The following is a 15,087-nucleotide window of genomic DNA, read 5'->3' as shown; positions in this document are numbered from 1 at the left end:
TCCAATCTTCCTCTGTCCAATGTCTGTGCTCTTTAGCCCATCTTAATCTCTTCCTTTTATTGGTCAGTCTAAGATATGGCTTTTTTTTCATAACTTTGCCTAGAAGGCCATCATCCTGGAGTCACTGCTTGACTTGTGATGTTGAGACTGAAGCTTTGTGGGTACAAGTCAATGAAGCTGCCAGTTCAGGACCTGTAAGACATCTGTTTCTCAAACTAGAGACTCTGATGTACTTGTCCTCTTGCTCAGTTGTGCACCAGGGCCTCCCACTTCTCTTTCTATCCTGGTTAGAGCTAGTTTATGCTGTTCTTTGAAGAGAGTATTGTATGAAATCTTCAGTTTCTTGGCAATTTGTTGCATGGAATAGCCTTCCTTTCTTAGAACAAGAATAGACTAAGAAGTTTCAGAAGAGTGTTGTTTTTTCTGGCCATCTTGAGTCTATAATCAAACCCACAAATGCTTATGGTCCAGACACTAGCCAAAAGAAGGCCAGTTTTATTGCTTCTTTGATCAGCACAATGATTTTCAGCTGTACTAACATAATTGCAAGAGGAATTTCTAATTATAAATTAGCCTTTTTATAATAAAACCTGGATTAGCTATCACAATATGCTACTGGAACATGGGAGTGATAGTTGCTGAAAATAACCCTCTTTACGCTTTACGTTTCCAGCTATAATAGTCATTTACATTAACAATGTCTAGACTGTATTTTTGATCAATTTAATGTTATTTTAATTGAAAAAAGTGTGCTTTTCTTTCAAAATCAAGGGTATTTCTATGTGACCCCAAACTTTTCACCAGTATTGTATATCTGTGTCAAAGTCAACAATCAAGAGAAGCTTCACCACAGTAAATACAGAGGGTTTACCACAAGATGTAAACTATTGCAAGCATCAAAAACAGGAAGGCCAGATTAGAGGTTACCAAAAAAAAAACATCTAAAAAGGCTGTACAGTACTGGATCAACATTCTATGTAACAGTGAGACAAAGATCAACTTGTGCCAGAATGAGAGGGATATGGAGAAGAAAATGAACTGCTCATTATCCAAAGCATATGGCCTCATCTGTGAAGCATGGTGAAGGTAATGTAATGGCATGGGCATGTATGGATGCCAGTGGAACCGGTTCCCTTGTATTTCTTGATGTGACTGCTGACAAATGCAGCAGGATGAATTCTGAAGTGTATAGGGCTTTATTGTCTGCTCAGATTCAGCCAAATGCAAATCCAACTGAGCATGCATTCCACTTGCTGAAGGAAAACTGAAGGCAAAATTCTTCAAGAACAAGCAGGAACTGAAGACAACTGCAGTTGCACCAAGGAAGAAATCCAGCATCTGTCTATGGGTGCTAGGTTGTTTGTCCAATTACTTTTGGTCCCTTAAAAAAAGAGTGGGACCACATATAAAAAAAGTAATTCCTACACCATTCATTGGATGTATGTAAACATACATGGATGTATGTATGTATTGGATTGGATGTAAATGCCCTTAAATTTAAGCTGAAGGTCTGCACTTCGAAATAACATTCATTATTTAATTTTAACTCCAATATACTGGTAGACAGCTCAAAAAAAAACAAACAAACAAAAAAAAAACTTTCTTTTCTTTCCAATGTCCAAATATTTATGGACCTGCCTGTACATGCAATACAACTGCAATAAAAACAAGGCAGGTGTGTGTGCAAATGAAATGGAGGTAATACTGGGCTCCAGCCAAATTCTGTTGTAAAACTATTTTTCTATTGTTCCACTTTCATTAAAAAGCTTTAATATTTTGATAATAATACTTATTTGATAATAAACAAAGTATAATAGTGTGTACTATATACAGTAAGCTACCTCGAAGCTGATCACAGCAGGAGCTGTCAGGTTGATGGTTGTGCAGGACACCATTACTTGGCTTTGGATGCTCATAACTCTGAGATGCAGGCAGCATGGGCTGGTCACTTTCTGTCCTGCTGTTCCCATATCGCTCTGACAGAGATGAGGGGAAACCAAACATGAAGATAGCGGAGAAAAAAAGTAAAGCCCCACAGAGGAGGAAGCCTCCCCACCAGGCTCCGATCCAGCGAGGGTCATCCGGGGTGATGTCCAGCTTGGCTGAGGGTAGAGAGTCGGTTCACACATGATAATGCACATAGAAGAATAAGCAAAACATTAAGAGATGCCTTTTGAGCCATTATACTTAACATACACACAAAAAGCCTTTCATATTCACCACTTTAACGCTCACATGAAAATGACTAGAGGTATGTATTCGGGATCCCATGTACAACATGCAACAAAAAAAGGAAGAGCGAAATGTTTTTACAGTCAGCTTTCAGATATGAGGCTCAAATAAGGAGAGCCTCAGAGCCACAGAGACCCAGCCAAAGGGGTGGAGTTTTGGCCTTAAAAGCAGCACAGTGGCCTTAAAAGCAGCACAGTGGAGCCACCAATGTTTCCTGTTTGCTTGCTCGCTAGATTGTTAGCTTCTTTCACTGTTTGTTTGTGCTAGTGTTTGCCGTTGTTAAGCTGTTTTGATTTTGCACTTAGTCCTCTTCCTCTACTAGTTTGTTTATATCTTTGGCTTCAAAGATGAAAAGAATGTCATGACAGGATAGAGGAGAGAACTGTAAGTTTAGTGGGTTTTTTTTTTTTTTTTTAGTTTGAACAAAATGGTTACGGCTTTTCTGTTTACGCTGTTTGTTATTCAGAGGAAACATGGTAAGAAGCCAGCATTACAGACTTGAAACATTAAAAAAAATATGGGAAAAAAATGGAAATTTGACTTGTGCAGAAGTATGTGAAGCCTTTTATTTAGTAGCTTGTGGCACCTCCTTTTGCAGCCATTACTTCAACTAAACGTCTTCTGTAACCACTGACCAGTCTCTCACATCTGTCTTTGGGGATTTTTGCCCACTCTTCCTTGCAGAACTGAGAGGTTGGAAGGAAATCTGGCATGTACCGCCTGCTTCAGGTCTAGCCACAACATTTCAAGTGGATTGAGATCCGGACTTTGACTAGGCCAATCAACAGTGTCAACCTTCTTTCTTTTAAGCCATTCCTTGGTGGATTTGCTTGAATTCTGAGGGTCGTTGTCTTGTTGCATCACCCATTTTCGGCCCAGCTTCAGCTCTCTGACTGATGGCAGGAGATTCTCTTCAAGAATTTGTTGATAGGTCTGAGAATTCAAGTTACCCTGAATAATATGGAGTCGCCCTGGCCCAGAGGCAAAAAAGCAGCCCCAGACCTTCACATTTCCACCACCATGCTTCACTGTTGGGAGGAGGTTCTTTTCCTGGAATTCAGTGTTGGCTTTCCTCCAAACATGGCGGCTTTGATTATGACCAAATAAATCTATTTTGGACTCATCTGTCCAAAGAATGGACTTCCAAAGGGCCTCTGGTTTGTCCAAATGCTCTCTGGCAAAGTTGAAATGGGCAGCTTTGTTCTTTTTTGAGAGCAGAGGCTACTTTCTAGCAACCCTCCCATAAATATCATGTCTGTTCAATTTTTGTCTGATTGTAGACGCATGTACATTTACCCCAGATGCTGCCAGGGAGGTCTGCAACTCTCTAGAGGTGATGTGTGGGTTGGCCTTTACCTCATTTATTAATTTCTGGTGCTTCTTGATGATAGTTTTGATGGGCGTCCATTTCTAGGCAGAGTTGTGGTCATGTTGAATGCCCTCCATTTGTAGATGATTTGTCTTACAGTGGATGGATGGAGTTGGAATCTCTTGGAGATGGTCTTATAGCCTTCCCCAGACTGATGGGCTGTCACCCAATTCTTCCTAATGTCCTCGGATATCTCCTTCCCTCTTGCTGGGGCTTCACTTACTTTTACACATACAATAATTCAATCTTTCATGTAGTTTTTTGGCTACTCACAAAATTCCCTCTAAACAAACATATGCAATGATCAACATACATCTGACATGTAATTTATAAGAAGCAGGTGATGATAAAATAAGAAAATCATGGTAAAACAACAGAAAACTCTGAACAGCTCAAGGGGTTCACAAACTTTCAAGCAGCACTGTGTATATATAGGTCCGGAAGTATTTGGACAATGACGGAGTTTTTGTGATTTTGCCTTTATACACCACCACAATGGATTTGAAATAAAACAATCAAGATGTTATTGAAGTGTAGACTTTCAGCTTTATTTTAAGAGGTTCCACAAAAATATGGCATTCACCATTTAGGAATTACAGCCATTTTAAGCAAAGTACCTCCATTTTCAGGGGCTAAAAGGTATTTGGACAAAGTGACATAATTGTAAATATAACCATAATTTTAATACTTGAATGAAAATCCTTTGCAGTCAGTGACTGCCTGAAGTCTCAAGCCCATGTTTTCAAAACTCAAATTCTGAGAACATCCCTGGAGATGCTTTGCCAGGCCTTCACTGCATCCACCTTCAGTTGCTGCTTGTTTGTGGGTCTTTCTGCCTTCAGTCTTGTCTTCATTAAGTGAAAAGCATACTCTATTGTGTTGAGATCAGGCGACTGACTTGGCCATTGAAGAATATTTCATTTTTTTTTGCCTTCAAAAAGTCTTGAGTTGCTTTCGCAGTATGTTTTATGGTCATTATCCAGCAGCACTGTGAAGCGACATCCTATCATTTTTGTAGCATTTGGCTGAATGTGAGCAGAGAGTATAGCCCTATATACCTCAGAAAACTCTGGAGAAGGTAGGCGTATCATTGTCAAAATCTACAATCAAGAGACACCTTCATGAATGTAAATACAGAGGGTTTACAACAAGGTGCAAACCACTGGTAACATTCAAGAACAGGAAAGCCAGATTAGACTTTGCCAGAAAACATCTAAAAAAGCCTCCCATGTTCTGGAATAAGATTCTTTGGACTGATGAAACCAAGATTAACTTGTACCAGAATGATGGGAAGAGAAAAGTATGGTGAAAGAAAGGAACAGCTCATGATTCAAAGTATACCACATCATGTGGAGGAGGTGTTATGGCATAGGCATGTATGGCTGCCAATGGAACAGGCTCACTGGTGTTTATTGATGATGTGACTGCTGACAGAAGTAGCAAGATGAATTCTGAGGTGTATAAGGCTATATTCTCTGCTCACATTCAGCCAAATGCTACAAAAATGATAGGACGCCGCTTCACAGTGCAGGTGGATAATATCCCTAAACATACTGCGAAAGCAACTCAAGACATTTTAAAGGCAAAAAAATTTAATATTCTTCAATGGCCAAGTCAGTCGCCTGATCTCATCCCAGTAGAGCATGCTTTTCACTTACTGAAGACAAGACTGAAGGCAGAAAGACCCACAAACAAGCAGCAACTGAAGGTGAATGCAGTGAAGGCCTGGCAAAGCATCTCCAGGGAGGAAACTCAGTGGAAACTTGGTGATGTCCATGGGCTCCAGACTTCAGGCAGTGATTGACTGCAAAGGATTTTCATCCAAGTATTAAAATTACGGTTATATTTACAATTATGTCACTTTGTCCAAATACCTTTTAGCCCCTGAAAATGGAGGTACTTTGTTGAAAATGGCTGTAATTCCTAGATGGTAAATGCCATATTTTTGTGGAACCTCTTAAAATAAAGCTGAAAGTCTACACTTCGATCACATCTCGATTGTTTTATTTCAAATCCATTGTGGTGGTGTATAAAGGCAAAATCACAAAAACTCTGTCATTGGCCAAATACTTCCGGACCTAACTGTATATATAAATCACTAATTCAGCTCGCTGTCTGCCTTTAATTGTGTGTGTGTGTGTGTGTAATTTGCCCCAATATTATGTATATTTACAGCATTTAAAAAATACTCTTATCCAGAGTGACTTACAGATTATTATTATTACTATTATTATTATTATTATTAACAACGAGACTTAGGGATGTAATGTATTGCTCAACTCCAATAGTTTAACTGTCGAGCTATTGATATGTATTTGATTTCAACCCTCCCATCTAATATTACCACCATCTACCTCTTGTAAGGACCAATTTACTGGCCATGCTGTCAGTGTTGGCATTTCTACCTCTGTTTTTTCTCCAGTGTTTCCAGGGAGGAACAGTGATAGTTTTCATATTTAATAAAAAAAAATTTAGTTTAGCCTAATCTGAATACAGGTAAATATACAAATATTTGGAACACTAAACAGATACAGATAGAGATACATACTGTACATAAATGCAATGTGTTACTACAGACAGAAACTGAAGTGAACGGAAACTCACTGGTGTCAACAAAGACAGCATCCACATAGAATTTGGTGCAGACTGAACCAAGGATGAAGCCACAAGCAGGTCCAAAAACCAAGGTTGAGAATAATATACCTGCAATAAGAAAGACAGCACAATTGTGAAGAAATTTTGATTTGAAAATCTATCCTTTCTTACATATTTTCTCACACTCTTTTCAAAGGATCGGGTAATCACAATTGATCAATTATTGTTAATTTTTGTATATGAAAGACATGCGCAGGAACTTTGTTTTTGTCTGCCTCATTGAAATGGTCTATAATACTCTCATTGGATACCGTTTTCTGAGAAAAAACAAGAAATCAACACAGACAGTAGATCGTCATACCCATACCCAATCATACCCATCATTTAATTATTCATACACTGATGGATGTCAACTGTTAGCTGTAATATAATACATCACACTAATAGAACTGTAGTACTCTAATACTGATATGTGGCAGACTGGGAAAACCTGTTGGAGGTTGCTTAATTCTGGGAAACAACCAAACATTACAAAAGTATGAGTTTTTTTGGTCAGACATATCTGTTTTAAGAAAATGTAAATACATTTTACTCAACCATGCCCCCGCGTGATTTCATTGCTTATAGCATATTTAATTTAAACAAATCTAATCTACTAGTTTGAATTATGTAGAGTAAATGTGATTAATTGACATAGTATTAACGTGATCTAGTTACGACTAGCATTAAATTAACTTGCTTCAATTGTGTGCACGTTAGCGCACTGAGTAGCGTGACCATTTCACAGCACTAGGGTCAGGGGTTTGAGTCGTACTTGTAGATCAAGTATGTTAGTTTTGACTACAGAACCAATTTAAATTGTCTTTTATTTTATTTATTCATTTGTTTTGATTATGTTCTTACACATTTATTCTGTTGTATACTTTGTGACATGCTGCTTCTTGAGCTTTGTTAATTTGCAAACCGTTGCTTTTATTTGCAAAAATGTTTTCATACTCGCCGTATATTTTAATTATAAGTCGTTGGGCATTGTGGAGTGAAAAAGCTGCTCTCTCATTCACTGCCATATCACTATATCTTCACTCGACTGCTAGGGCTGCTTGTACATCGTGTGCACACACATGAGCCTTGATTGGCCAATTCCCGCTTGATTTGAGGGGAAATAACGTTTATGGCATTTGGCAGATGACCTTATCCAGAGCGATAATTTGCACCTGAACATTGCTGATGGAACTCACTGAGCATAGATTATCAGTTACGTTGAGTCAAGTGAGGCTATTTCCCAAATAAGCCCCACTTTTTACAAGCTCCATATTAAAAGCATCATGCCAGAAACCCTGAACCAACAATAGTATGCATACTACACCAACAGATCCACAGAGGATGCCACCTCCATGGCCCTTCACACTGCTCTCACCTCGATCTTCATATGTCAGAATGCTGTTCGTTGACTACAGCACAGAAGTTCAACACAATAATTCCAAGCAAGCTGGTCTCCAAGCTCCAAGACCTACAACAATTATAAAATATGTAGACAATACAACCATGATAGGGCTGATCTCCAGCAGCAACGAATCAGCTTATAGGGACGAGGTGCAGCACCTAACTATGTGGTGCTCAGAAAAGAGCCTGGCTCTCAACACCAACAAGACCAAGGGGCTCATCATTGACTTCAGGAAAGCTCCTGGTGAAGCTCCTGCTCCAATCTGCATTAATGGAGACATGGTAGAGAGAGTGCCGAGATTCAAGTTCCCATGTGTGCACATGTCAGAGAACGCGTCATGGCCGTGTCATTCTACCCCAGAGCAATCAGCCTTCTGAATCAAACAACCAGCAAGTTCTCCTAGGCCAACCCTTCCATACAACACATATAATACAAATTAACTGCTGCCCACACACATACATCCATGCTGCTATTCCTCGGTCACTCACGGCATCATGCACTTAAAATGTTACTTTTTTATGGACACTTCTGATGGACATTGCACTATATCCAGTCTTTCAACTCATCTCATAAAATAGCTTACATTCACACTGTTCTATTTTGTATATCCATAATATACTGTTTTTATAATGTATCATACATTATAACCATTACAGTGCAAACCAGGGCAACTCTCTGCCACGCACCAGGTACATCTAGTTAAGACAGACTGTACCTCTGAATATTGCACATTTATTGAGTACTCTTTTTATAAAACGTTGTATACCACTGCATATTGCACACTATATCATATTGTTACCTAATGTGTGTACTATGTACACTGATCTCAACAGAAATTAACCGTGCATATTGCACACGATCGTATATTCTATAACTGTAACCATATACAGTCAAGGGAAAAAAAAGCACACCCTTCTTCAACTCTATGTTTTTTATTTATCAGGGGCTAAATAACAACTGGGTGTTCTTCACCAATTTAAAACAAACAAATAATCTCAGGTGACAACAAAAAACACAACATGAAACCTATGAAACCCAGTTGTTTTGATTTGATTTGTTTTGCTGATTTGATTCAATAAAGTGATCAGTTCAGCAGTTTTTTGTGTCATTTATTGAATCATACATTACATTAAATGTATGTTAATTCATTTTAAATTACACAGCAGCATTCACAAAAAAGACAATATTTTAAAACAAAAGTTTAAAATAAAAGGGTTTAGGGTGGAAGAAAGGGAGTTTCTGTCCTGTGCGTGTGTGTGTACATGTGTGTGTGTTTAAGTCAATGAAACACATGCGGCTGATGTGTGGTAGTGTTTCCTCAGAGACATATGGTGGTATGTGAAAATGTTCATTGCTATGTTAAATTCTCATAGCAATGTGGTCACAACTGCTATGCTCACAGGAAACCTCAAAAACAAAACAGAGCCCTGCAGTTACCTGGCCTTAACTTTCTTTTTTCCCAGTGCGAAGTGTCAAATTTTAAAAAAAAAATAAAAAGAAATAAAAATATAATTTTACAAAACCAGATCAACAAGATCATCATTCACAATTTCAAAGACAAGATCAATTTATTTATCCAAAATAAGATTTAATTAATAAAATTAATCAGTCGGGTGCCAAATGGAAAAAGCTGAATACTCTTTTCTATCTGACATTTTTTGAAAACATTTGAGGCCATTGTAGCCTTGTGAGTTCATGTGCAATATGTCATTGTTCTGTTGTGTCCCTTAATTATTAGTATCACCCGGGGCATTGGAGGGTTGTGTGTGTAATATATATATAGATCAACCATAACATTAAAACCTTTTATGAAGTAAATAACATTGATTATGTCATTACAATGGCACCTGTTAAGTGGTGGGATATATTAGGCAGCAAGTAAACAGCCAGTTCTTGAAAGTGTAAGGATCTCAGTGCCTTTAACAAGGGCCAAATTGTGATGGCTAGACAACTGGGTCGGAGCGTCTCCAAAAAGGCAGGTCTTGTGGGGTGTTGAGTTGTGTTGAGATGTTTAAGTCTTGAGTTGCTTTTGCAGTACGTTTGGGGTCATTATCCAATGCACTGTGAAGTGACGTCCTATCAGTTTGGTAGCCGTCTCTTGATTGTAGATTTTGACAATGATACGCCTACCTTCTCCAGAGTATTCTCGAGTGTTGCTGATGGTGTGAAAGGGTTTTTCTTCACCAGGGAAAAGATTCTGTGATCATCCACTTTAATTGTCTTCCGTGGTCTTCCAGGCCTTTTGATGTCGTTGAGCTAACTAGTGCTTTCTTTCTTTTTAAGAATGTACCCAACTGTTGATTTGGCCACACCTAAGGTTTTTGCTATCTCTTATAGATTTATGTTGTTTTTTCAGCCTAATGATGGCCTCCTTCACTTGCATTGAGATCTCCTTGGACTTCATATTGGTAGCTCCAGTCGAACAGCTGCCAAATGCCAACTCAATACCTGATATCAACTCCAGACCTTTTATCTTCATTTGTCTTGAGATCATGAGGGAATGGACCACACCTGGTCAATTAACTTCTTGTCAGTCAATTGTCCAAATACCTTTGAGCCCCTAAAAATGGAAGTACTTTGCTTAAAATGGCTGTAATTCCTAAATGGTAAATGTCATATTTTTGAAATATATATTTGGAACCTCTTAAAATAATGCTGAAAGTCTACACTTCGATCACATCTTGATTGTTTTATTTCAAATCCATAGTGGTGGTGTATAAAGGCAAAATCACAAAAACTCTGTCATTGTCCAAATACTTCCGGACCTAACTGTATATGCGTATATATATATATATATATACACACACACACACATATATATATACATATATATATATATACATATATATATATACACATATATATACACATATATATATATATATATATATATATATATATACACACACACATTGTGCGTATATATATATATATATATATATATATATATATATATGTGCGTATATATGTGCGTATGTGTATATATATATATATATATATATATATATATATATATATATATATATATATATATATATATATATATATATATACACACATTTGTAAAGCTGCATTGTGACAATGTCCACTGTTAAAAGTGCTATACAAATAAAATGGAAAGTAAATAAATGTGAACTTTGAGACACACTGCATGATGTACAGTGGAATTATGCCACACTTCCTGTTTGCACTGCATGACACGTTAATTAGAATTGAATAGAATAGAAGCCTTTATTTTTCACATACGTATTACAGCACAGTGAAATTCTTTCCTTTGCATATCCTAGCTTGTTAGGAAGTTGGAGTAAGAGTGCAGGGCCAGCCATGATATGGCACCCCTGAAGCAGAGAAGGTTAAGGGCATTGATCAAGGGCCCAACATTGGCAGGTATGCAAATTTGGTTTAAATATGATGAACCATATAACAGGGGTGTTGAAATATTTGGTTTATAATCCTCATTTCCTGTTGCTATTTGGTGGCGCTATGACAATGAATCACTATTGGCATGTGTATGTGACCATGCCCCATCATTCAACATAAATGTGAACTTTGGGCCACCTCAACATGGCAACACGTTTAAAAAGTTTTTATTTTATTTTTTTTATTCACAATTTAGCATTGTGGACATCTTGATTTCAGATGACATCATGCTGACCAAATTTGTTTTGAATCAGATGAATTCCTTAGGAGGAGTATTTAAGGATTTGGACCTGTCAAAATGCACAAACTGGCCAACTTCCTGCTGGGTGGAGTTAATGGATGCGATTGTGAAATTCATTTGTCTTGAGAAGACCCACCCATATGCCTATCAAATTTGGTGAAACTGCATGCTCAAACTGAAGAAAAATATCAAAGGGGTGTGCTACAGAGCCCCAGTGTGACGCCTGGATGCGATCTTTTATGAGACCCTGAAGACCAGCATTTCTGATGTGTGAGCCAAGTTTCGTGAGTTTTTGAACATGGCAAGTACCTCAAAAATGCCAAAGAATTTAGAAAAATAAGAATAATAATAATAAATACAGCTTCAAGCAGCAATGATGGGCCCAAGCACTATGGTGCCATCACCACCCGGTGGGTGTATGAAAACAATGCATAGTGAAGCAAGTGCTGTAGAGTAACTTGTTTTCCACTGATGTGTTAGGTTAAGCCCAGGTCTAAGGCTTTACAACAGCTTGCATGTCCAAATTTATTGCCCCACTATGGCGAAACCATTGGAGATATCAAAAATCTGTTCGCAATTTAGCATCTTCACTGTTTGGCACAATGTTGACCAAGCTTGGTGACAATCGCATGAATCCCCTAGGAGGAGTATGTAAAAGTTCAGAACCTGCAATTTTCAAAAAACCCACATTAAATCTAAAATAACCTACTTCCTCTTGGGTGGTGCTAATAACTGTCAATTTGAAAGTTGTACGGCTTGATGAGAACAATATATGTACTGAGTTTGGTGACTACAGGTAAAACTGACCCAACCACTTTAGTCAAAAGGGCCATGCCCTCCACCCCCATGTCTTTAGCTTTTGTCTACGCCTAACGGTCGACAACTCTGAATTTTGTAACGATTCAGCAATAATGGGACCAAGCACTACGGTGCCATCGCCACCCAGTGGGTGTAGGAAATCAATGCATAGTGAAGCAAGCGATGTTGAGTAACTTGTTTTGCGCTGATGTGTTAGGTTAAGCCCAGGTCTAAGGCTTTACAACAGCTTCCATGTCCAAACATACAGCGAAAGTTGTTCGGGTCGATGAGAATAATGTGTCTAGTAAGTTTTGTACATATATGTACAAGTATGTACGATATATGCACCAAGTTTATGTACCATGTAAAAGAGGGCACTGCAGAGCCCCCCACCACGCCTATGTGTTACCCTTCGCCTGGGCCCAATGTCCGAAGACTCTGTGTGTGCCGAATTTCATGAGTTTTTGAGCATGTTAAGGGCCCCAAAAGCCCCTGAAATGTTGAGAAATAATAATAATAATAATAATAATAAAAATTGGGCCTTAAAAAATAATAATCCTTAGAAAAACAATAGGGCCCTGCGTACTTTCAGTGCTTGGGCCCTAAAAATAATAATGCTTAGGAAAACAATATAGCCACAAGCGGTGAGCTGCAGGGCCAAGCATTCCTCATAAATAGTGCCTCCAGCAGCCAGTTCTTGCCAAGATACATAGAACAATAAAGAGACCATAGATTAACATACTTATCAAGTTTTCAAATTCCCCTCACCAATTATGAATTACAACTGTTTGAGTAAACCAGATTTGCTTTCTTAGAATTCACAAATCACAGCTATATTTACAAATGGCAAGATGTTTTTGATAATTATTGAGGTTCACACTGCTGAGTAGTTTGACACTAAAGTTTTGAATTTTTGGAGGAGGAGTAGCAAAAATTGCAGTTAGATGGAAGCATTTTTGGCATGCTATTGTAACTTTTGACCAGCAAGTGGTGCTGTCACAAAATTTGTTGTATATCCTCAGGGCATAGCCCTGAAGCTGCCTACCAAGATTTGCGTCAGTGTAAAAAGTCATTGCTGAGATACAGTCTCACTTTCAGTTTGGTGGCTTCGAGGTCAGATTGGTTGGCACATTACGTTTGGAATATCAACATTCTTTTGGTAACGTTTGTCCAGGTTGGGAGTAGTGAAAAAAAACAGTTTTTCACAAAATCAAAGATGGTTGACAGGAAGTACACTTGAATTCCAGATCTTGGTGTGTGTTCACTTCAGCATACCCCTGGGAATTACAGGAAAAAAGAACTGTGAATTTAGCATAAACTCTTCAAATGATAAAAGGAAAAAAATAAGGTGGCACAGTCATGAAACATCTTGGGTACATTCAGCGCATGGTCCTGAAGATATCCATCAAGTTTTGTGATGATATGTAGATGCATTGCTGAGATACACCCTCACATCCTGTTTATTCCCAGCGTGTTACAGGAGAACAGGTTAAGTATCAAAATTCCTTTGATAACTTTTGTTCAGCAGGTCTGAAGATGATGTGTGCCAAATTAGGTTAAAATTGGCAGTTAGATGGAAGCATTTTTTAGAATGTTGTTATTACTTTTGACCAGTAGGTGACACTGGCAAAAAAATTGTTGCATAGCCTCAGGTCATGGTCCTGAAGATGCCTACCAAGTTTTGTGTCAGTGTGCAAAGTCATTGCTGACATACAGCTTCACTTCCTGTTTGGCAGTTTTGCTGTCAGATTCATTAACCCATTATGGACAAACCGTATGGAATAATCAAAATTCTTTTGATAGCTTTTGTGAGGCTTACTCTGAAGATGATGTGTGCCAAACTTGGTGATGATTGGACAAGATTTTTAGGAGGAGTAGTGAAAAAACAGTTATTGACAAAATCCAAGATGGCGGAAATTGATGTCACAGGGTGTGTTGAACTCGTCTCAACCCAGGGAATCCTGGACACATGGTTCAAAAGTTATGACCATAAATGTACAGCCCAAGTACATGCATTACATTGTTTAAAATTCATAGCTATGCGTTTTGAACTCGCCACTGCTTGAAATGTTCGAAACTACAAAATGAGGAATTATAGGCTGATTGTAGATGAACAGCCAATATCTGAATGCTTCTGAAAAACCTTGGCATGGTGCAGTGACTGCTGGGAGATTTACAGTAAAAAAAAAAAAAAAAAAGCAAAACCAACAAAAAATGCCCAATGCTCACTGTGCTACTTGTGGGTTTTTCAGGAGTGTGTGGTATGTGTGTGCTGCCAGTCTGTCCACCTTACGGCTGGCTGGTTAGCATTCCAACCTCACTGTGTAATCATGGCTCCATGCCTGCAGTGCTCTCCTTCACGTAAACAAGACATATACAAGGAAACCATGGACTGGATGTGTGCTATTACTAAAACATTCATAAATGCAGTAAAAAGGGAGTGAGTACTAATAAATGTTATAGTTTATGTGGGCATCCATAATCACACAGTCAGAAAAAAACATAATTTCTATCTTTGGCTTTTTAAGGAATCACATAGCACATTAGGTTAACCCAGTTAGGCAAACTGGAAAAAATTATATAATTTTATAGGATACTACATTATAGGATACTAGGTGCACAATTTGCCATTTGAGACCCTCAACCCCTGAAAACAGCATCATGTTGCTTTAAAAGGTTGGTTTGTTACTGGTACTTAACCATTAACTACTCAGCTGTATGTCTGCAATTGTATTATTACTAGAGAAACCTCTAACATCAAATCTTAAAAATAAAACAACCAAAGAATTTTTTTTCCTCTGTATCCTCATTGTGGACTAGCAATATAAGTGTTATCTTGTTAAACATACATATATTTATCTATCAAATAGGAGGCATACATAAGAAGTTAAAAAAAAAATAGCTGGGAAAACTGTGAGCTTTGCTAAGGACTGCAGGCTAAATTATCTGAGATAAGACTGCAACTCACTGTGTGTGAACAGACGCTAG

The 15,087-nt window shown here is 38.1% G+C and overlaps 1 protein-coding gene across 2 annotated transcripts in view; it reads right to left on the bottom strand.

The window, feature by feature from the left end:
* Nucleotides 1-15,087, bottom strand: part of slco3a1a (solute carrier organic anion transporter family member 3A1a) — a 54,426-nt gene that overhangs the window by 17,048 nt on the left and 22,291 nt on the right. The window contains exons 3-4 of one of the 2 annotated variants that reach the window (XM_026927243.3): nt 6,206-6,304; nt 1,842-1,976 (exon numbers count right to left, since the gene is read on the bottom strand). In XM_026927243.3, the coding sequence (XP_026783044.1) occupies nt 1,842-1,976; nt 6,206-6,304 (234 nt within the window). Of the gene's footprint in view, nt 1-1,841; nt 2,103-6,205; nt 6,305-15,087 lie in introns of both variants that reach the window. The other variant, XM_026927242.3, reaches the window with a different exon arrangement.

The sequence above is a fragment of the Pangasianodon hypophthalmus genome, chromosome 6, assembly GCF_027358585.1.
Source record: "Pangasianodon hypophthalmus isolate fPanHyp1 chromosome 6, fPanHyp1.pri, whole genome shotgun sequence".
Lineage (NCBI taxonomy): Eukaryota > Metazoa > Chordata > Actinopteri > Siluriformes > Pangasiidae > Pangasianodon > Pangasianodon hypophthalmus.
The sequence above is the reverse complement of the archived record's forward strand: the minus strand, read 5'-3'. Positions and strand labels throughout refer to the sequence as shown.